The sequence below is a fragment of the Bombyx mori genome, chromosome 28 (genome assembly GCF_030269925.1).
Source record: "Bombyx mori chromosome 28, ASM3026992v2".
Classification (NCBI taxonomy): Eukaryota; Metazoa; Arthropoda; class Insecta; order Lepidoptera; family Bombycidae; genus Bombyx; species Bombyx mori.
The window spans coordinates 7,770,580-7,795,659 of record NC_085134.1 but is presented as its reverse complement, the minus strand read 5'-3'; the positions used below and the strand labels follow the sequence as shown (position 1 = coordinate 7,795,659).

Here is a 25,080-nt window from a genome sequence, read left to right as displayed (position 1 = left end):
TGAATCTGCAAAGTCGAATGTTTGAATTCAAAACTCGAGTAGATAAATCGTAGTCAAAGGTAGCTACTGCTTATCGTAATATCTCTAGAGACCGTAATTGAAAAGGAAAACATTTGATTCGTCGTGTTTTTTGACAACTTTTTCAATTTCATAAGTATAATACTGTTATTCTGGGAATTCTTTATTATTTTCATAGTTGCTATGATATATTGATTAGATTCTATTAACAAATATTACGAATCGCATATGATTTTTTTTGTTACTATAACTAATGCGTAACCGTTCAGCTTATATTACATCCATCTTTTTTTTTATTGCTTAGATGGGTGGACGAGCTCACAGCCCACCCGGTGTTAAGTGGATACTGGAGCCTATAGACATCTACGACGTAAATGCGCCACCCACCTTGAGATATAAGTTCTAAGGCCTCAAGTATAGTTACAACGGCTGCCGCACCCTTCGAACCGAAACGCATTACTGCTTCACGGCAGAAATAGGCAGGGTGGTGGTACCTACCCGCGCGAACTCGCAAGAGGTCCTACCACCAGTAGTAATCTGATGGTTTCCGAAGCCCGTAAATATTAGGCACGTAAATGTCGGCACTCATCTGGAAATATCAGTTCAAATAATCGATTATCTTAGCGTCCCTATAGCAAATTATTAAAATCATGTATTATTATTTCCTAGATTCTACACGATGGTCATGATCCTTGGTCTTCATTCAATGATATTCATTGGCTACGGTTATACGGCAAATCCTGAATTTATAGAAAAGGTAAGTTTTTTTTATAATTTATATATAATAAGTACGTGTATTTTGTGTACACATACAATATCTAATTATTTAAATTAAAGCCATACACCTATGAATTTTTTTACCCTGTGGTACATTTATTGCACCTGGTGGAGAATGTCTTAGGCATTATGTTAACCATTGCGCCTTTTGTGAATTAAATAAATGTTATTATTGTTTAAATATTTATTTTATATTTCATATATATATTTCACAGAAATTCAACCTGAATTAAAATTGTAGTGAAATCTATATCTGTTATAAAAATGAATTGCTGTTCGTTAGTCTCGCTAAAACTCGAAAACGGCTGGACCGATTTGGCTAATTTTGGCCTTGAATAATTTGTGGAAGTCCAGGGAAAGTTAAGAGGTAAATAAATATGAAAATTCTCGGAATTAAATAAAAATAACAATTTTGCTTTTCCTTTGATGTGTCTCCCGTCGGACAGAGTCCTTTTGTCTTTTATGTATCGATTGAGGCACTACGAAGTCTGCCGGGTCAGCTAGTTACCTATAAATATCTATGCGATGGTAGTATACAAAATAAAATAAAAGTTGTCCAAAAACTAATTTACCAAAAAGTTATTTTGGAAAATTCAGTTATGACATTTAATTAAAGATTTTCATATTTAAGTGTACATTGCCGGAGCGGGCTATCGAGTTCCATTGTTGACATCCAAGAAAGAATTAGAAAGAGGGTAGTTTTTCTTTTGGTACTAGGTGGCCTTTTTTTGTACCAGCATCTGATTCTCCTACGAGGTCCCTGCGCCTTGGGGCCACGCGGGGTATTTGGGACTGGACGGTCCGCAAATGGCCCAGGAGATAGAATTTAAGACCCTACCCACTAAGCGACTCCCCTGCACTCTTTCATCCGACATCCGATCTCCATCTGGGGTCAGAATCTGGTCAGAGTAGGGAGTTTTCCGCGGTCAATACCAGACTCGCTGCGCCACACCACGCCGATTTATGTCAATTTTGGTGGTGGGCAGTGCGTTGGTAAAAAGGCAACGGGCAAACCGAAGTCCCTTCGCAGACCAAGAATGACTAACGACCGTAAGAATGGGACCAAGTGACCCGTAGGAATGGGATTACTGGTTTATTTGGATGAGATTAGTGGTTAGAGATTCATTTTTAACTGGTGGTAGAACTTCTTGTGACCTCCTAGTTTAAGTACAATCATCTTGCCTACTTCTGGCGTTAAGCAATAATACGTTTCGGTGTGGAGAGTGGCGCAGCCATTGTACTGTAAAAACGGTGACTTAGCAATCGGACCTGAAGGTGGGCGGCGGCATTAACGTCGTTAATGTCTATTTTTTTTTTTTTATTGCTAGAAGATGGACGATCTCACAGCCCACCTGGTGCTAAGTGGTTACTGGAGCCCATAGACATCTACAACGTAAATGCGCCACCCACCTCGAGATATAAGTTCTACGGCCTCAGTATAGTTACAACGGCTACCCCACCCTTCGAACCGAAACGCATTACTGCTTCACGGCGGAAATAGGCGGGGTGGTGGTACCTACCCGTGCGGACTCCCAAGAGGTCCTACCACCAGTGATTACGCAAATTATAATTTTGCGGGTTTGGTTTTTATTACACGATGTTATTCCTTCACCGTGGAAGTCAATCGTGAACATCCGTTGAGTACGTATTTCATTAGGAAAATTGGTACCCACCTGCGGGATTCGAACACCGGTGCATCGCTATATACGAATGCACCGGACGTCTTATCCTTTAGGCCACGACGACTTTCCATGGCCACGACGACTTCCCTATGGGCTAAGGGCTCCGGTGGTCACTTAATAGGTAGGCCGTGAGTTTGTCCATCCTTCTAAGCTGTAAATTGATAATCGGTGTGGTCCTCTTCTATATGGCCTCAAATAGAATTAGCTGGTATTTGGGAGCCCTGGCCCAGAGATGAGAGCAGTCTTCATGCGAAACCAAACTTGTAAGCACAGGTTGCTGGGCCAAGCTGGGCCAAAACTTGTGCAACATAAAGCTATGATGTACAAGTTTTGACCCAGCCCTGAAGTATCGCTTCGCTTTGTTGATGTCTCAAAGGAGGACTAACTTGATTTTGCCTTTCAAATGACTTCGATTCTGCAAAATCGTTCCAAATATCAACCCCAAGTCCAATAATTTCGGAAGGTTGCGGGCATACTTCTCGGAATTTCGGGGTCATGACAAAGGGACCCTTCTTAGAAGTATACGCGTAAACCTGTGTCTTTAAAAGATTGAATTCAGCTAAATTAAGCTAACCCTATTCGAAGACCCGCCCCAGAGAGTTCATCGCTACAAAATTATCGTCCATTTAATTTAAACTAGACGATGACCGAGACGATGTTTTTTTTTGATAACGCCATCTTGTCGTGTCTTTAAAGCGGTTAGTTGCCCTCAAATTTAGAAAAATACTATTATTAATCGCCAATAGATGTCGGGAAGAGTCATAAAGTTAATTATTGAAAACACGAATAAAACAACATTTTCTGAAAATAAATCGTAGCTAGATCGATATAGAGTGTTAACTATGAATGTGGAAGGATTTAGAGGAAGAGGTAGACCTAAGAAGAAATGGATGGATTGTGTGAAAGACGATATGGGTAGGAGGGGAGTGAGCGAAGAAATGGTATATGATAGAAGAGTATGGAAGGACAAAACATGTTGCACCGACCCCAGGTGACTGGGAGAAGGGCAGGATAATGATGATCGATTTATAGCCCCCGAAATCCCCTGTATTTTATGAAAATCGCTGGAGCCGTTTCCGAGATTCAGATTATATAAACACAAGAATTGTTCGATTAAAGGTATAAGATAGTTCACGAACAAGAGCCTCGTAAATTTTAGGTGCTTAAAAAATATACATCGTCTTATCCTCGTGAATGTAGGTTAAATAAACTGTACGTGCTTATGTATGATGTAAATTTATATTCCTATACAATGAGGTCGTTATGTAGTGTCACCCTAACCACATTACCTTTAGGTAATTACTTTCCTGCAAACAATCTCTTCGCATGTTGACACAGGAGTGGAAGGGGTCACAAAAACAGCGATTTCAATTTTTTTATGAAAAATCTATGTCACGTTAACACGTAAGCTGTTTTATTCTAACGGTATTCGTTATAATAAAACACGGCCAGCAGAGTCTATCGGGAAACTTGTTGTTCAGGGTAGGGTCAATGGTAAGAGATTTCGTGGACGAATCCCCATGCGTTGGACTGATCAGGTGAAAGACCTTACTGAAACCCCACTTAACGAGTGTGTGCGCCGGGCCTCGGTTCGCAAACTGTGGAAAACATCTGTTAAGGCTTTAATGAGCAAGAAGCTCAGCCAAGAGCAACCGATTATGATGATGATTCGTGTAGAATATTTTGATACGTACTTTAAGATAAAGACGCAATACAATATTAACTCTAACGATATTATTAAGTAAATTGACAATTATTGCTTTGCTAGACTCGGGATACGAACTTATAAAGAATTTGAATTTGATATGGAGAGATACGCAAGATATGCTTAGGGCGCTGGCTGTGAGCGGCAAGAGTTTTTAGTGAGGTTCGACTCCCACATACCCACATGCGGGTGGGAAACCAGCGATTTTCTCCAGTGGAAAAAAAAAAAAAAACAAAAAACAATTTAAGGACCGGAGCGGTCACTGTGGGTGGATACTATTACTTTGCCAAAACAAAATTAGCGGTCCCTTGGGACTGCTGCAACTCACCTACCCAGAATACCCCTGACCGCAAGTTTTCAATTGAATATGTAAGAAACGCGGACCGCCATGGCTCATCTAGGCTGGTAGCTATAGCATATTGAAGGGGAAATATTCGACGATATAATTACATAATCAAAAAACTAAAACTAGGAATAGCTTATTGGAGTAATTCTTTATCCATATGCGTTTAATTAATTTTGGCAATAATAGCCAAAAAAATCCCGGTCCTTAACCTGTTAAGAAAACTTCAGCAAGGCTTCGCTAAAATCATTTTTTTCTGTATCAATTATAATATATATCTTACCAACTCGGATAGTTTAGTGGCCCAACAAATTCACTTATACCTTGTTGATTGACCGACATCTCCGTATAATTATATATCGTATACAGCCCATAAGTAAGTCATTAATGAGGCAATGTCGAAAGCGAGAAATTAATTAAGGGGCTCGTATATAATATATTTATGTTTTTTTTATTGCTTAGATGGGTGGACGAACTCACAGCCCACCTGGTGTTAAGTGGTTACTGGAGCCCATAGACATCTACAACGTAAATGCGCCACCCACCTTGAGATATAAGTTCTAAGGTCTCAGTATAGTTACAACGGCTGCCCCACCCTTCGAACCGAAACGCATTACTGCTTCACGGCAGAAATAGGCGGGGCGGTGGTACCTACCCGTGCGGACTCACAAGAGTTCCTACCACCAGTAAAAAATGTATGTCGCAAGATTGTGCCGATATCTTCATAATTTCTTGTCATTATGGGCGTATGGTGGGTAATCGCGCAAAAAGAATACGCAGCACGGAACAATGACAGTTCTGAGAAGTCTTCACGCTTTGTAAGTCAGGCAACGAATGTGCTTTTATTCAATCCGAGCGATGAGACCTCGACTCTGTCTAAGCACACCTGAAGCGATGTTTGACAAGTAGTTGCGGCTCGCATCCACTAGATGGCGCGATTTCGCTTCGTTCGTCGTGTCCAGATGCAACATCTATACTTAATACTATAAAGCTGAAGAGTTTGTTTGTTTGAACGCGTTAATTTCAGGAACTAGTGGTCTGATTTTATGTCAGTGTTAGATATAATCAGAAAATTATGTCAGTGTTAGATAGACCATTTCTCGAGAAAGGCTACAGGCTATATAACATCACGCGAAGAATAATGCAAGCGTAGCACCAATAAAGAATGTTTCAAAATCGGGTTATTTTCCCTTTGGAGAGCTTCCACTGCGTGCGCTGCGAAAATAGTTAAAGTTTCGCTAAAGTTATGTATAAGGGAATTGTTTCCCTATAAAAGATCTATAAACAAGCCCGCGATAGCATATGTCTATATGTTGAGGTTCGCTCACAATAACGTTTTTTATGCTAACTAAATTTGTTCTAAAACAAATCATTATTTGTGAACTATTCCACGCGGACGAAGTCGCGGGCAAAAGTTAGTATATTTTATTTAGATTGATTTAACGTAAATATCAGTTTTAACAGAAAAACTGCTGCCCCGCCAAACAAATAGGAACTCTTTACAGCTTTACGGCAGAAATAGACGTGTGGTGGTACCTACCCGTGCGGACTCACAAGCCGCACTAACACTACTGGGGTTGTATTGTTCGTATAATGCTATATTATTATAATAATAAATACATTTATTACTGTTATATTACATTATCTCCTAATAATTTGAGAAGAGAGGAATATTTAAAGTCAAGAAACATTTTTAGTTCATTAAGATAACGAATATCTTCACCACGAAATAGGTCAAGGCGATCCGACTAAATATTTTTTACCACATAGTTTTCTAGTATATTTTTTGTTCTTATAACGAATTGAAACCGCAATTTCCATCGTTTGAAATTACACAAGAAAATACGTACGCAACGATGCGCCGAGGACAACGACAATGGCCCAATTAAGAAATTACTCACAAACTGATTTTTCAACGTAGCAACAATTTTTTTTTTTTTTTTTATTGCTTAGTATGGTGGACGAGCTCACAGCCCACCTGGTGTTAAGTGGTTACTGGAGCCCATAGACATCTACAACGTAAATGCGCCACTCACTTTGAGATATAAATTATAAGGTCTCAGTATAGTTACAACGGCTGCCCCATCCTTCGAACCGAAACGCATTACTGCTTCACGGCGGAAATAGGCGGGGTGGTGGTACCTTCCCGTGCGGACTCACAAGAGGTTTTAGCACCAGTAGGACCTCTTGCTCTTGCTCTTGCTTGCTTCGCCTAGGAAACTGTGATTTATTATTGATTTCTCCACTATTTAATGGATGTTATTATACATATAAACCTTCAAATTAAAAAAAAACCGCATCAAAATCCGTTGCGTAGTTTTAAAGATTTAAGCATACATAGGGATATAGGGACCGAGAAAGTGACTTTGTTTTATACTATGTAGTGATAATTCAAAAGTTTATAGATCTTAGAATATACTTTATTGCACACCAAAACACAATTAACATTAAAAAACAGTCAACAAGCAGATATATTTGTACAATAGGCAATCTTATCGTTAAAAGCGATCTCTTCCAGACAACCGCTTAATTTACAAAAATTCTGGAAAAGATAAAGATACAACAGGTATGTTGCGGTGTACTACATATTATTATTATTAACAATTAAAGAAACTTATGTGAAAGAAGATTATGTCTGTAACATACTATGATTGATAATATATTGATATATGATTGATATAGATGAATATACCAATATACTTACATCTTTAATACTTCAAGTTAAGGATTCGTTGATCGTGAAATAACAGTTGACTGTTAGTTTTGATTTTTTGGAGCAAAATGTGCTTTTATAGTAGATCAGTAACAGTTGTAAGGTCTAGCTTGTACATTTGCTCTACAAATTTACACGGCTTTTATAAGAATTCTAACTCTATTGCGTGTAGACTGCCGTGAAGCAGTAATGCGTTTCGGTTTGAAGGGTGGGGCATCCGTTGTAACTATACTTGAGACCTTAGAACTTATATCTCAAGGTGGGTGGCGCATTAACGTTGTGGATGTCTATGGGCTCCAGTAACCATCTAACACCATGTGGGCTGTGAGCTCGTCCACCCATCTAAGCAATAAAAAAAAGACTGCATATTTCTTGTGTATATATACTCCAAATTTAACCGTTCATCAAATTTTGAATTTTAATATTTAATTTTATTTTAACATTATAACGAAAAAGAAAACATTACAAGAAAATGAAATAAGAATATCGTCAATGTAATCGAAGTAAATTAAATACGTATTATTAAGGATAACTAAATAAACTGCTGGTCAGATTTTGATAATATATAAAAGAAACCACATGAAAAGCACTAGTTTTCAAATAAAATAATCAAAATCGGCTCTCCTAAGAAAAAGATTGAAGTAATACAAATAAAAAATACTGTGAAATGGAAAATGTCCTGGTTTTTTTTTTGAAGTACGTCAAAAAGCCAATGACCTATCAAAAAAATATAGTTAAGGTGTCGTGTTGTAGTGTCGGGTAGTGTAGTAACGACAAACAACACTAAAATAATAATACATATGATTTGCATCACCTGAGTGATTACGCTGATATTACCCGCCGTTTTATTGTGATTTATTTAATGAATTTCTCAAATGGATATCAATTAATTCAATGGACGATCAAAGTATCTAATTGTAGCGTTTTAATTACGTTATTATTCATAAAAGCGCTTCGTCGGTCAAGTCGTCAGTAGCGCTGACTACTGTACAGTGGGTTTGATTCCGGTTTGTAATCATGATATTTGTATAAGATATTCAGTATTTGGAGTTTAAATTTGTTTAAGATTGTGTTGTATCTGTATTACCCATAACACAGATCCAAATAGAACTTAATTAGTGGCTGTTTACCTAAATTAAATTAACATTCAAAATGATTGTTTTTTCATAAAATTCTCGTGTTAGTTTTCTGGAATATTCGTCGGTAGTAGATACACCGCTTGACACTAACTAATACGTACTTACTATAATTTACTAAGAAGACGATATCTATATATTAATACGTGAAGCAAAAACTTTGTATCCCTTTTAACGAAAATTGCGCGGACGGATGAGTATGAAATTTTCCACACTTATAGAGAATATAGAGAAGAAGTGCACAATGCTAATATTTTTTTAAATAATGCATAAAAGATACATTAAATCAATAAAGAAAACATTACACACACTACATACCGTGTATTTGACGCACACACGCATGCATACTATTTACTGTCAAACTTTTGTTCTTGACGTCTGTTGTCAAATTGAGAATAGAATATGGTTTGTCTTTGTTAATATTTTTTATAGTATAGTCTTGGCGAAATTTGTGATTATAGAAGTTTAAAATACAATCATAATAGTGTACAAACTTACAATTCCAATTAATTATAGTCGAATTTCGACTACTGCGGGACCTATAGTGTACCTAAATGCGAAAGTGAGTGTGTTTGTCACGCTTCCGCGCACTAACCATTCAATCGATGACTATGAAATTTTACTTACCTGTTATCATAGGTACAGAAGAGGAAAAACAAATAGCATTGTGATAAGAAGTATTGGTCCCGAGAGACAGATTTTTGTTTTGCATTAACGCGAGCCAACTCGCGAGTAAAGGTTTAATGTTCGGATTTAGAAGGAACATTCGTTGAACGTTATCAAAGTAGATTCAGCGAAGCACTGCTCTTGGAAGGGGTAGTGTTAGCAAGCTCGCCAGGTTCAGCCCCGTGAGTTCGCCTATACGTACGGTGAAGATAGGATAGCCCCTGGGAGACTACTTCTTCTTCTTCTTCTCCATCGCTCCCTCATTACTGAGGATCGTGACTCCGTGTCAGCTTGTTGGCCACCAGCCTCGATCGGCTCCGGTCAATTGCCTGGTGTAGTGCAGCGCTAAGTAATCCGCGGGTTTGCTCGGAGATCTGATCGGACCAACGTTTGGGGCTCCGACCTCTAGGACGTTTTCCTTCTACTTTTCCAGTGACCATCAGACGTTCCAAGTCATCTACACCTCTGCGGGCAACGTGGCCAAAGTAGCGCATTACGCGTTGCAGACAGGTGGTAGACAGGCGTTGAGGGTTCTCCATTTTAAGCTGTTGTAGGACTGATGTTCTTCGAGGTTACTAGTAAAAGCAAAAATATTAAACGTCTCTTTATTCCACAGTCATACGACGACTTCTTCAAGTCGCTGCTGTTCAACGCCCGGGTCATCGTTCAAATATTCTTCGTAATGGGAGGCTTTTTGATGGCATACAAGATGCTGGAGTATGCTGAAACCCACCGGTTCACCCTTAAAACCGTTCCTATGGCTCTCATTAACCGGTGGTTTAGGTAATGCAAAAAATATCAATCATTTAAATCAACCATTAAATAATTTGCCTTTAGTATAACAATGTCTTGGAATTTCATACTTTTCCAATATAATTTCTCAAAAAAGAATTTTTAGATGTGAAATAAACCTTACAGTGGCGTATTAGAATTTTTACTGGTGGTAGGACCTCTAGTGAGTCCACACGGGTAGGTACCACAACCCTGCCAATTTCTGCGGTGAAGCAGTAATGCGTTTCGGTTTGAAGGGCGGGGCAGCCATTGTAACTATACTGAAACCTTAGAACTTATATCTCAAGCTGGCTGACGCATTTACGTTGTAGATGCCTATGGGCTCCAGTAACCAGACCAGGTAGGTTGTGAGCTCGTCCACCCATCTAAATAATAATAAAATATGATAAAAACATTTTAGGTACAATAGGGTCCAACTGTGCAAAAATTGTAAACGTTTATTAATATCGCCCCAAAAGAATACCATAGAATTACCAAGACTTATTCTTTCTATTGCTTAAATTATAAGAAGGCTTATGTGATATTTTTTTTCAGACTCATTCCAGCAGTTTTAGTCGTGATGGGCCTTGCGATGACTTGGGTACCACATATGGGCTCAGGACCTATGTGGGACGCCGTGGTGAAGAGAGAAAGAGACTTGTGCAGGAAAAACTGGTGGCAATTAGTGATCCTGATGCCCAATCTGTTCCCTTTTGAACATTTATGTCTACCACAAGCTTGGTAAGTGCATTAAACACAATTAAAAAATGCGTGAGTTGCGAGATGTCAATTATTGTATGTTTTTATTGACAAATATTGGTCAATATAAAGTCATTGTGAAATATCTTAGAAAAACCAACTCACGTTTTTCTTTTATCCTTAAAATGTTTTTTTTTCTTAATCACTCTATGTTGGTTTTGAACTAATAGATATCTTATTTTCCACTTTTTAGTTTAGCTAGCCACAAAAGCGTGTTTTTTAGTTTTACTAAAACATTAATTATATTTTGCTATTTTAGTCCCTGATAAAGAAGGCAATATGATTTAAAAAAAATGGCATACATCATTTTATTATATGAACACAGGTTATTAGGTCGTAGTTTGACTTATTGTATAATCCAACCATTTTATCTAATGCATCACGAATACACGAGACTCCCCTTTTGGCATTGAGCAATCAAGTTTTTCTATCCGATTATGGGTTCTGTGACTAACCGGGTTTTAGCGTAGAATTAGGGTTCAATTTCGGAGGAGTCTACAAAGCAGCTATCAAATCTAAGGGAGGCATCAGGCGCGTACATACTTTAGTGTATGCACAAAACACTACCATTCTTTAATTGATGTTAATCCTGAAGATCTTGATAAGGATAATCGGATAATTTCATTCAATCAGTCCTTGATAAGTGTGCGTAATTGAAATCCAATTTGACGCTTTAAGCTGAGTGAAATTCACGTTCGCAGATTCCGTTACATAGATACATACCGAGCTACTAAAAGGGTGTTAAAAACGTTAACATTCTAAATATGTAATCGAATTCCAAAAAAGAAATTTCCATAATCATTTTTTCTCATGTCTCATCTATAGTTTGTATAGCATTAATTATTTATTTATTTATGTACACACAAAAAAGAAGACATAGTACAGAGTAATAGGAAAATTATGTACAAAGGCACTGCTTATTTCTTTAAGAAATCTCTTCCAGCAGACCTGCGAGAGGATGTTATATTAAACACCTCTCATGAATAAGTATACTTAAATTTTTGTCAATCTATTTTGAGAAGTTTACGAATCCATCAGCTCCGCGTAATATTATTATTCTATGAGCGCAACTGATAACATCTAAATAAATATAACACAGCAAACATTGACGCAGCGATTATTCAAGACGCACTAATCCGTTTCGCGTCCACATACAAATAGTCAGCGGGAAAAGTCAATATTTGGCGTGGTTGCGTGGTGGCCAAGTTCTGCGAAGGTCACTTGAACAGGTCAAGCAATGAATCCGATAGAAAACAGACTTCAGACCGGCCCTGATAACGAAATCCCAAAGAAATTCGGCCCGAGGTCATTAGATTACGATATTATTATCTAGGAACAAAAAGCCTATTCGGATGTAACGAGATTATTGCGCAGGATAACGTTTGGCCTGAATTTTATATATTTTTTGTTAGTACAGTTAATAAAACTGAAATAAAATTTGTACGAAAACCTATAAATTTGGCAGAGTTACCATTGAACTTTCGGTCGCAGAATCCTCGTGATCTAATCATAATTGTGTCCCAGATATTCATCTACTGAAAAACGCCATAAAATTTGCTCATTGTCTCCTCATCTGTTTTTTTTATTCCCTTCCTAACTTAGGCCTTATGGTATATAAAAAACTAAAACACTAGAAAATCCACTTTTTACTGGTGGTAGGACCTCTTGTGAGTCCGCACGGATAGGTACCACCACCCTGCCTATTTCTGCCGTGAAGCAGTAATGCGTTTCGGTTTGAAGGGTGGGGCAGCCGTCGTAACTATACTGAGACCTTAGTACTTATATCTCAAGGTGGGTGGCGCATTTACGCTGTGGATGTCTATGGGCGTCAGTAACCACTTAACACCAGGTGGGCTGTGAGCTCGTCTACCCATCAAAGCAATAGAAAATAAAAAAATCCCCTATCTTCTTTGCCGCCGTAGAATTTAAACAAAACAATGATTTTAAGAGTCTGTCTCTGCGGATTAACATCGGCTGTATTATTTCGCAACGCTAAATGTACCTGTTTCCAGTCAACTCAAGGTTTATTTACCGGTAAAGATTATCGTCACCATTTTCGTTGTGTATTTCGCAAAGTTTCGTGATCTTTGTTTATAGCCCAAGTATTTTCATGCTTGGCTTTAATAAGGCAGTTTTTGTATTTTTTTATTAGCACGCTTTATAGTTCTCTTGGTATTTATTTCTCGAAGTGTAATGGAAAATTTGAATGTTATTATCATTGATTTCAAGACCCTTCTGATTAACTTGAACTTATACGTGCATCAATCAACTTATGACATTACAATAATTTTATAACTTCGTTCTAATAGTCTAAAATATCCGGACTAGTTTCAATAGGATAAAAGAAGAATGAACACAATCAGTAGTTTGGTAATTAGCCGTATTTTTTAACAAAATTTAGCTTTGATTTGGTATGTCTCAAGAAATATATATATTTTTATTAGGCAAATCGCAAACGTCCTAACAGACTCTTTTTTTTTTTGTCAGGAGGAAATCGCCGGACTTCCGGCCTTTTCTGGGGATACTGGGCGGGGTATGTCAGAGTCGAACTGACTAAAACCTCCTGTCGCTCAACAACCAACGTCCAAACCTCGCATGAGACAGAACTCATGACAAGGCAAAGGGGGGAAAGTGAAGCGTTTAGTGCGGAGCACATCTCTCCCATCACCCTCCCCCTCGGGACGCCGGACTAGCGGTCGTCGGCGCCACGACCACCAGCCCTCTCGGTCGGCAGACTGTCCGAAGCCCGCCTAGATGGCGCTGGTTAGAGTGGGTTACCCTACGGAATACCCCGCTGGGCCAGAACCAGCGTGGGTCGAGGATAGCCGGCCTTCCATCACCCGGATGCTCTTACGTAAAACGCGTGCAGAGCAGCTTGCACGTCGTCTTCTTAGGCCCCCCTCGCCGGTCCCCAGACCGACATGTGAGGGGGACCCGAAGCACTTTTAGAGGGCCAGGGCTTGGGCGAGATCCGCCTCCCTGGCCCCCGCTCGACGGCGGCGGGATTGTGCGTCTCTCACGCGCCCCGCCGCCTTCTTCTGCGAGATGGTGCACTCGCAGAAGTCGAGCATCACCTTCCACGACTCGTCGTCGCCGAGCATCGATGCCACAACACTCGGCAACGACAAGTCGGTTCCTATTTTTGCGACGAGGACACGGCGCCACCCCTCCCATGCCTGGCAGGCGACGAGCGTATGCTCTGCCGTGTCCAAGTCGCAACCACAATGGTGGCACTCTGCCGTCGGCTCGGCTGTAATCCGGTGCAGGAACTCACCGAAACAACCATGCCCAATGAGCACCTGCGTGAGCCGGAAAGTGAGGCGTGAGCCGGAAAGTGAGGCGTCCTCTGTCACGATTCACCCAATCCACAAGGACCGGGCGAAGGATCAGCCAGCCGTCTGGACCATGACTCCAGCACGGACCGCCGAGATTGAGCCCTCCGCGCTCTGACCACACTGGGGCTGGGACGCACCACGCCCCGGGCACGAAGGTCAGCCCGCCACTTATAGTCAGCGGCGAGTGCCTCCGCTTCCAGAACCCATGGCGGCGTCCCAGCCAGTACACACGCCGCCTCAAAGGAGATGGTGCGATAACCACGGATGACCCTGACCGCGATGGTGCGTTGCGGCCGTTGCAGCAGCTTCGCCACCCCCACGGCCAGGGACTGGCCCCACACGGTCGCCCCGTATAGGCCCATTGATCGCACCACCCCCGTATAGAGACGGCGCGTCACCCGGTCAGGCCCCCGACGTTGGGCAGAAGCCGGCTTAACGCGCCGGCCACCCCCAACAAACGAGGGACCAGGTTCTGAAAGTGAGCACGGAAGGTCCAACGACTGTCCAGAATGAGGCCGAGGTACTTCAACTGCACCCCGACCCCAATACGGACGCCTCCAACCACGATATGGGCATCGACAGGTGGCACTCTCCGGGGCCTGTGGAACCACATGGCCTCGGATTTACTGAGCGCCACGTCGAGGCCCAATCTCCTAATTTTGCCGACGACATGCGCCACCCCAGCCGTAGCAAGACGGGCAGACTCAGCAAAACTCCCCCCCGGGCCACGACCAACGTGTCGTCCGCGTAACAGATTACGCTCAGGCCCGGGAGGAGGGCACCTCTCAGCACCCAGTCATACCCGATATTCCACAAAAGGGGGCCGAGCACCGACCCCTGTGGAACACCGCGCACGACCGGGAACCGGTGCAGGATCCCACCGTGTCCGGTACACGTGACCGATCTGTCCTCTAAGTAGGAACCCACCAGCCGGCGAAGGTAGGGGGCACTCTATGTCGTTCCACGTCCCCCCTATCACGGACCAGGGCAGGGTGTTAAACGCATTGGCGATATCGAGCGACACCGCCAAAGCCACCCTACCCCTGGAGACAGCTTCCTCCGAGAGGGCCCGCACGCGAAGGATCGCGTCGTCCTAACAGACTCAGGTGGTTTCTCTGCGTAATATCCAGAAATCACTTCTTAAACACGTTATAAGGAAAACAGTTACTAACGACTTTTTAAACCGAGATCAAAACAAATCGCTACCATGTAAATCCACGCATGATTGTACATAAGTACATCCGTGTATGCAATTACATGCAATACGCTTTCAATGTTTGCGTAAATGCGTAATTTTTCACGCGTCTCCAATTGCTATAAACTGTCCTTTGTGTCAGATAATAAGGTGTTGTTTTAAGTTTTCTTAATGGAATAATTTCCCAACTTTGTCTTTAATCTGATGTCTTTTGAGGTCAACACAGTCTAAAGATGAGATTCGCTGTGTAGCTGTTTCAAGCAATGCAACTGTGTCAATAATATTTTATTTTAATGAAATTTGTAAATAGCCAAACCTAAACATTTATACTTACATACTAGAGATAAATAAACAATATTATCCTACTGTCAATTTGACCACAGACTAACAGAGCAACAACACTTTGACAATAAACTTAAAGTACACATTTGTGTATGTGTCAAATACATGGTAGTGCGTGTCATATTTTTTTTTATTGATTTAATGTATTATTAATTCATACTTTAAAAAATAATTAGCATTCTGCATTCCTTCGCTATATTCTCTAGAAGTGTTGGAAATTTCATACTCCTCCGTCCGCGCAATTTTCGTAAAAAGGGGTACAAAGTTTTTGCTTCACGTATTAATATATAGATAAAATTTTCACGACAGATTTCCTACTTCGATAGGGCAATGCCTCATAAAAATCGCTTCATCGTGATCACTGCTGACTACTCCCATACATATGTATATGTGCCCATGTCCGGTTCCACCTCTATGCCATCCAGCGCGCGATTTATCAAATAAGTGTTATAAAGTGAAAACTTCATGTAAAAAAAAAAGCACCCTCAATATTATTACATACTCCTATTGCACATCTCTTTGTGAATTGTCAATATTTCCATTTTAATAAAATTATATTTTACCTGTATTCATAGCAAAGTCTAATTGAACATAATCAAAAAATTATATTTGCAGGTACTTAGGAACCGATACACAATTATTCTTGATGACATTGGTAATAATGCTGGTCATTTGGCGTTGGCCAAGAAGCGGTGTGCCAGTTCTGTCTGTGGTCATGGCTATTAGTCTTCTTATACCGTTTCTCCAGAGCTATTTCATGAAACTCCTCCCCATCAGAGTCAGCATTTTTCCAGAGTGAGTATATGCTGTAAATTATTCACAAAATTCCAATTCTACATGTATATTATGTCAACTTCGTCTATACGATCTTCTCTGAACATCAACTTCCACAATGCCTTCCATGAAGCTAAGGATCGCAGCAGATGGAGGGAAATCGTACGAGAGAAACTGATGCAGCGGGGGATTCACAACCCTTAGTAATGAGGAAAACGACGCGAGGAGGAGGAGGATTATATCAACTATAACAACGAGAATCTCACTGTCTATTGCAAGTTGAATTGTTACCGGAGCCAATAGATATCGCATGAATAAATACTGCAATACCGATAGAGCATAAGGTCTAAATCACAATTGTACAACGGTTGCCTTGACCTCAAACTAGAACGCATCTATAAGTAGCAGCAATAGGTAAGGCGGCAGTACCTAACTATGGCAACCACATAACACCAGATAGACCGCAAATCTTATTGGTGAGCCTATTAGCCCAATAAGACCAGTATGTTGGTCCAACATACAATCGCCACCAGCGGCCTTCAATTGATCAAATTTTCTAATATTTACTTTCTTCATTAAAAAGCGTATGCATCACTTTGGACGTCAGAAAATAACGACAATGTATCATGGACTAAAGCGAACATTAAAGAACATTTTATAGAAAATAAACATGTTTCCTAATTGGCCTTTGTCCTCACACTAATCCTCTTAATTAGCAATCACGCCAAGTGAGTCCGGAGTCAGCGGCGTTTCTCTTTCTGCAACAATGCTCTTCAAATAATTCACTGCCAGAGCCACTGCCTTTTGTTCGACATGCTTTTGCGCGTACATAATAACCAATGTATCCAATCGACGAACCTTAAATAGCAGTGGAATGGAAATTTCCAAGAAAGGATTCCGTGCGATCTCTTTATTCAACGGCTGAATGCTCCTCAAATGTAAAATAGCCGAATTTGTATTTCTTGGGAAACAATTAATACGCTTCGATCGGTTGTCAGACAAACAAAGCAGTCATTTACGTATTCGTTATAAATGCGTAGGTTTTGTTAAGCGAATTTACAGTAGAACCTTTTGTTCAAATTACATAATATTGAGATGCTTGAAAATTGCCACTCAAACAATAGGCAATCTAACTAATAATACGTAAAGAGTAACAAAAGAACACCAAAATAAAATCAAAAAGTATTAAGTGAAGAAGTTGAAAGTTAAAAAAAAATTTACAGTACGCTCTTATTCGCGGGATATATGTTCCGTAAATATGCCACGAATACAGAAACGGTGAATATGGAATGGTGATTTACATAATAATATATGGGATTATAGGCGATACGCCCCTAAGTGACAAAATAAAAACATACTTTAGACATCGTTGTAAGATGACATAAATAGAATTTCGAATATTGAAACATAAGAAACATTAAAAAGAACATTAGACGTATAAAAAGCATTTTTGCAATATTAAAATATAAAAAGATATAATAATAGTGGTGAAGCAATAGCTTTAAATGTTGTTTCTCTTCATAAGAGCAACTAAGCTAAACTGTATTTTGATATAAATAAAATAAAACATTATAAAACATAAGGGCTATTTTACTTTTTAACTAGTCTATTTGAAGTCGCGCTTACAAAGGATATTCGGTTGGATACCTACATATTGGAATCTTTTATATCAGTGTGTATGTACCGATGTACCGCTTAGATACGCCAATAAAGAAATCGAAGAATTTAATTCATGAATAGTGAAAACGCGAATAAAAGAAGCGCAAATAAGGAGCTCTCAGTGTATTATTTTATTCCTGAATCTAGTTAGTTAGTTGGCAAATATTTGAATACCCACAGTTTTATGACTGCCAGGCAATAATTTTAGATAGTCAACGAAATACCATAAAAATCAGTTTTTGTTGTTGTTGTCGTCTGTTGTTTTTAATGACCTATTTTTACTCTTGTATATGAAACGTGAAGATGCCTTGGATTGTACATTGAATAAATTGTACTTGTACAATACTCATTTACTACAACAATTGTATACTAGTCAAACGCGACCCGATTTGCGAGCCGATATTTGACTTGACTTTGAACCGATTGGTGGCAAACTTCAGAGGAGCAGTCACTAGATTGAACTAGAGTTTCCTGAAAATTTCATCGAATTCGGTATATCTGTTCATGAGTCTATAGAGAACATAGACACATCCACTTTATATAGGTATTATGTAATTTCTGGTGAAGCTGACCACCACCCAAAGTGATGACCACGACCACTCTGCCAAGAGTGCATACGACTGAGAAGAATTATGTAATTTATTGTTAATTTTCGCCATTTGTATACTATTGTGACCTAAACGCAGTCCTTATCGACAAACTGAATCACTTTCTCGAAAATCGCATTAAATTTATCTTTAGTTTCCAGAATTAAGTGTTTCGGTACATCTAACTCTTATTAAATGGTTACGTAAGAAAAGTTTTGATCGAACTAAATATCAGTGCAATAAATAACCTATTTTCAGATCCATAAGAGACATATTCGGTTACAATGACACATTCTATCACGCCTACGTGTCAGCGCAAGGAAATTGGGCCGGTTACCATTTAGGAGTTCTCACCGCTTATTTCTATAGAAAAGCCCAGAACCAAAATTGGGATTTGGGCAACTCTTTTGTAAGTTTATCATAGGCATTCTGTTAAAAATCTAACAAAAAACATGCAACACAACACAAATATTTTATGTAACCATACTTGAGATCTTAGAACTTATATCTCAAGGTGGGTGGCGGCACTTACGTTGTAGATGTCTCTGGGCTCCAGTAACCACTTAACACCAGGTGGCCTGTGAGCTCGTCCACTCACCTTTGCAATAAAAAAAAAGTAAAAAAAAGATATGAGCTTTGAATTGTTTATTTAAAATAAATAATGTTAAAGCTTCACAGTCACTAGCTACTAGCTCTGACTCATATAAGTTGTGGCACCTATTAGCAATATGATCAATTATGTAATCACTAAATCACTTACCAATTTTAAATTTCTAGATATAACCAAATCTGGTCTTCTTCCAGCTAATGAGACTTCTCTTCATAGCTTCAGTACCAATAGCTCTAGGTACTGTCCTAATGGGCTGGGATCTACACCACCGCGAAGCTTCGGTCTTTGAATCAGCGATCTTCAACGCTCTCAATCAGAACTTTTTCGCTTTGGCCATGTGTGTCTTCTTTATTGGATACTTCTTCAGATGTAATAGTGAGTATTACCATTTTTTACGTTCATTATTAATTATATTTATTTTGACTATGGATTATTGTATCCTCTACTTGTAGAAGAAGACTTACTTATAACATATCGGATCGTTTAGAACCTCTGTATTTTGTACCGTATGTTCCATGGGGAGTGCTCTGAGGAATTGTTTGAGATGATCCCCTCATCTCCTTTTTATCATCGCACCTCCCGCCATCGGAGCAGAGTTCATCCATATAATCTGGAACCGCTGCGTTCATCGACAGTGCGTTTCCAGAGGTCTTTTTTGCCACGTACCATCCGGCTATGGAATGAGCTCCCTTCCACGGTGTTTCCTGAGTGCTATGACATGTCCTTCTTTAAAAGAGATTGTGGAGAGTAAAAAGCGGTAGGCAGCGGCTTGGCTCTGCCCCTGGCATTGCTGAAGCCCATGGGCGACGGTAACCACTCAACATCAGGTGGACCGGATGCTCGTCTGCCTACAAGGGCAATAAACAAAAAAAAAACATTAATTCTTAACATTTTTGGTCAAATTAAGAAATTGCAAGTGTGACGAACGTAATTTGGTTTTGATCGGTCTGCATTTTGCACCATTTTTATGGTCTTGGCTAATGATTCTCACGTGAAAAATGCGACCTATCTGCTTAATTGCTCCCTATATATGGGATGCATTAGAAGCGTTCCCAAAAACCACGACAGGCAGTTGGTAATCTCCAAAATGCTAATGCTAATTTTGTGTAATTTAGTTTAATTTACAATTCATTGACGCACGAAGCTGCTCCCGGCTTAGGAATGAACCTACCCATATCTTGCGCCGGTGTCCTAAAAGACGACTATGGGACCTCTTATGGCTACCACAATAATGGTCCCATGCGATCTCCAAGAAGGGTTGACTTCAGATAAGCGGTCGGTCGTAAAACTCATGCCATATTCCTATGCAGCATGATCAGATGCTTTGCCGACCCCTCATAATGTGGGATAAGGGCAAGAAGAATTTGACGCACCAAACCGGCTGGAACGCGGAGAGCGTTGCCAAATATATGCCTTCGCTTTTTTTTTATATACGGGTAAACGGGCTCACACTCCATCTGGTATTAAAGTAAGGTAAGGTACATAGACATCTGATCATGACTAACTCCAGCCACCTTCAGAAGCGAACTCTAAATTGTATTTTACAGTGTTACGATGTCAATTAATCAAAACCGATATCACTAAAAAGACAGATACGTATTTGGATTAAGTTGTCGTCTATCGCGGTTTTTTTTTTGGTTTTGTGGCTCGACGAGCTCACAGCCCACCTGGTGTTAGCCCATACCTGGTGGAGCCGATAGACATCCACAATGTAAATGCGCCACCCACCTTGAGATATAAGTTCTAAGGAAACGCATTACAGCTTCACGACAAAAATAGGCAGGGTGGTGGTACCTACCCGTGCGGACTCACAAGAGGTCCTACCACCAGTAAAAAACTATTTAAATTTTAAATTTAAAAAAATTGAAGCTCAGTGAACTGTCTATTGACGCGCTGTATACACGTCTATGTACAAACGTTCATAAATTATAATTTTCAGAGATTTACGTAAGCGCGGTAGAGTGGGGTCCCTTGCAACCCTTGGGAAGGATGTCTTACTGCGCCATGTTGCTTCACGCCACGATTTTGAGGACCTACGGTGGTCAGATGAGACGGTCTTTCTATGCTACTGATTACACAGCTGTAAGTAAATACATTGGTCGACAATCGTCATGAATTCCCTTGAATACCGTCTTAAACAATTGCTTACATGCATTGAACTTAAAATAGTTACTTTAACTATTTTCAGTTAACTAAATAGTAATGTTGGTACCATATATAATATATATTTGTCGACGTATTGCAACAACGTATATCTCTCGTAATCGTTCTCTTCCTCTATCGCCTCCCTTCTTCTTCCACTGTGAAAGACATTTGTGAACTATTCCTATCAACCTGCGGGATTCGAATACTGACATAGTTGCATCGCTCGATACAACACAAAGAGTCATCAGCGTTCTCCTGCCCTTCCTCAGTCACCTGGGCTCGGCGCAACATGTTTTCTCCTTCCATACTCTTCTATCATATACCATTTCTTCGCTCACTCCCCTCTTACACATATCGTCGTTCACACAATCCATCCATTTTTTTCTTAGGTCTACCTCTTCCTCTAGTAAGTAAGCTGTAAGTAAGTGCTATTTGAAAATAATATTTGTAATGGTGATAATCTAAAAATTTCCACTGGACTTATCATTGGAATTTGAAGACGAAAATCCACTGGAGAATCCTAAACTCCAAAGAAAGAACAAAAAGGCATCTCATTTGAATAATACGAATTTTCTTGTTCAGTTTTGTTTTTATTTTGGGAACGGGTCGTCGAACTCGCGTGATATATAGTAATACTATGTGCCTTATCTTCATTAACTGATAAACTAATAATCAATATTCGTATTCAAATTCGGAAAGATTTTAAACATGCTTAAACCTGGTGGTAGGACCTCTTGTGAGTCCGCACGGGTAGGTACCACCGCCCTACTTGTTTCTACCGTGAATCAGTAATGCGTTTCGTTTTGAAGGGTGGGGCAGCCGTTGTAACTATACTGAGACCTTAGAACTTATATCTCAAGGTGGGTGGCGCATTTACGTTGTAGATGTCTATGGGCTCCAGTAACCACTTAACACCAGGTGGGCTGTGAGGTCGTCCACCCACCCATCTAAGCAATAAAAAATAAATAAATGAAAACCCTAAAAGCTTCAATGGAAACAAGATTACGCTTAAAGTTAAACCTCGTTATTATTGATTACTATTATTTTTTACGCCTTTTCGGATATTGTATAGTTTTCGTGGTAATACAGATAGTTGAAGTATTTGAACATTATGCTAGTTACATCTACTTTTTATAGTACATATACGCGAGATTAAGCTCCAAAAGCAGTTTTCGTTGTGTCCAGAGAGTTCACGTAAACCCAACGAAATACCTGAATGGAAACATCCTGGTATTTAACTTGTCATAGTCGATAAATTCAGAGAAACAATAATTTTTATTTTCGAATGAGAATAAAATAATTTCCTTTCAGATTAAATGGCACTGGCAATGGTCTGGTAGCGAAACCTTTGAGCCGGTTAAATATTATAAAACCTTAACCATATGGTATAATAGAATGTATATCCAACGAATATACAGAGTACTTTAAGGGTCAATAAATTTATTTTTCAGATTATGCTTTACGCCGGAATCGTAAGCACCACGTATTTATTCGCTCTGCCACTGTACTTATTCGTTGAAGCACCCGCCTGCCAACTTCAGAAGCTCCTTCTGGGCCCAAAAAGACGGATACAGCAAAAAGAAGACCTCAATGCTAACCAAGTGAAGCCTGGAATATCTAATGTCTCCGTATCTACAGTTTCTACGCATATATGAAGGTGGAACTTCCAATTTTCCAATCGATTCAACCGTGTCTTCATCTTCATCTGTGACAAATTTGAATATCGCCACTCAGTAATTCGTTATTTCATTCCCTTAGTTCATGATATAAGGTGTACCTGTTCGGTAATTTTAGTGTTTTTTTTTATCTCTTGGTACTGAGCTATCACTTAGAATTTGGCAGCAAACAGTTAATGTCAACTAGTTGGATTTATTCTACTTTGTTAATTTAGTGCTCCTTCAGGCTTAAAGCCTTGATAATAGCAGCTATTAAAGTGCACAAGTGTAGTAAATGAAACATAATAATTCGAAATTTTATTTTTATAAAATTTTACTGGTGGTAGGACCTCTTGTGAGTGCGCACGGGTAGGTACCGCCTATTTCTGCCGTGAAGCAGTAATGAGTTTCGGTTTGAAGGGCGGGGCAGCCGTTGTAACTATACTGAGACCTTAGAACTTATATCTCAAGGTGGGTGGCGTATTTACATTGTAGATGTCTATGGGCTCCAGTAACCACTTAACACCAGGTGGGCTGTGAGCTCGTCCACCCATCTAGGCAATAAAAAAAAAAAAGTTCAAGCATTACCTTAATATCCCGTAATAGCTTTCGATATTTTCAAAAAACTCTATCGAAGTCTCTATATAACGTAATTTTAATTCATTCGAACTAATGACTATAAAATTGCTTTAATTAGATTAAGTTTGTATCTTTTTTAATAGGCTGGTTTTCTTGAAACTAAATAAAGAGGTCTATTATCTTACTTCAGTTTAACATTTTTTCCTTCCTTATTACTTACATGTTACTATGTGTTTTTTCGATTTAGCGCTTGTAATGTATACGTATAAGAATTGATTAGATATAAAACAATTAAATTATAATTGGCCATCTCTGTAAAAATAGGATAGGAAATTTATAAATAAAAAAACTTTGTAAATTTATTTTAAAAAAAATCACCCTTAACATTAACATTTTTACTAGTTTTTAAATGTGCGAATATGTATAGTACTATAGTTTTTATACAAAGTACATTTGTAATTGTAAATGTGTAATTAAATAAAAAAAAATCTGGAATTTTTCGTTTTCTTTTTAATTTTAATTTTACACATTTTGTCATGATGGCTTGTCGTGTTCCATAGGCATTTTTCGAAATACGAATTTATAATGTTCATTGTAAAGATAATTTTTATTTTTTATTTTTTATTGCTTAGATGGGTGGACGAGCTCACAGCCCACCTGGTGTTAAGTGGTTACTGGAGCCCATAGACATCTACAACGTAAATGCGCCACTCACCTTGAGATATAAGTTCTAAAGTCCCAAGTATAGCTATAACGGCTGCCCCACCCTTCAAACCGAAACGCATTACTGCTTCACGGCAGAAATAGGCAGGGCGGTGGTACTTACCCGTGCCGATTCACAAGTGGTCCTAAAAAACTATTAAGTATATATATTGAGATGTCATTTGACATATTGAAAGTTAAAATAAACTCAAACATCAGTTGCAAGAAGAGTCAGACTAGAATAGAATCGAAAAAACTTTCGCTTTCTTTGTATTTCATAATTTTTCGTCAATTTTTTTCCCCTACCTATTCGCCTAAGACTTAAGGTGCTACTTCAGCTATGCCCAGACGGTTAGGTGAGCCCACGGAGGATTTGTTAACACAAGCCCTTTTTTTTTTTTTTTTTTTTTTTTTTTTAACGCTGGGGAATCCATTTACGGATACCCGGTCGAGAGGGGTAATAGACCGGGTTATGTCGGACTCCGGCGCCTCCAGAGAAGAAGAGGGAGAAGAGGAAGACCAAAGTCCTCCTCTTCTTCCAATTCCTACCGGGAGACTACGCCTTGAGAAAGGCGCGCGAGGCGCTGCGCGGCGTCTACCACGCAGGACCCGCCCCGCAAAACCGACTACCGACTAAACCCCATCGAGCTCCACCACTCCGACTCCACGAAACCTACGGTACCGCACAATGCGCGCCGCAGGCTCGCCGTCGCCGGTACCCATCCTGACAATAGGATGGGATCCAATCCCCGGGAAGATCCCGCAGGACGTCGTCTCAGGAGACACCGTGAGTGGCGCATAGGAGCCACCTTGCGCCGCCTCATCACGGAACCGACAGCAGAGCACCGGGCGCCCCCGCACCCAGTACCCAACAGTCCCTACGGGAGATTAACGGGAGCATCGTGCCCGCGTCGCCCACCCCGCCTT

At 39.8% G+C, this 25,080-nt stretch overlaps 1 protein-coding gene across 2 annotated transcripts in view; it reads left to right on the top strand.

The window, feature by feature from the left end:
* The window catches only part of LOC101737982 (O-acyltransferase like protein), a 42,434-nt gene extending 18,488 nt beyond the window's left edge, over positions 1-23,946 (top strand). For both annotated transcript variants that reach the window (XM_062676819.1, XM_004923415.4), the window contains exons 6-13: positions 688-775; positions 9,657-9,823; positions 10,367-10,552; positions 16,058-16,237; positions 18,721-18,871; positions 19,267-19,447; positions 21,012-21,154; positions 22,669-23,946. In XM_062676819.1, the coding sequence (XP_062532803.1) occupies positions 688-775; positions 9,657-9,823; positions 10,367-10,552; positions 16,058-16,237; positions 18,721-18,871; positions 19,267-19,447; positions 21,012-21,154; positions 22,669-22,872 (1,300 nt within the window). In that variant the 3' untranslated portion in view covers positions 22,873-23,946. The remainder of the gene's footprint in view (positions 1-687; positions 776-9,656; positions 9,824-10,366; positions 10,553-16,057; positions 16,238-18,720; positions 18,872-19,266; positions 19,448-21,011; positions 21,155-22,668) is intronic.
* Positions 23,947-25,080: the final 1,134 nt, after the last annotated feature.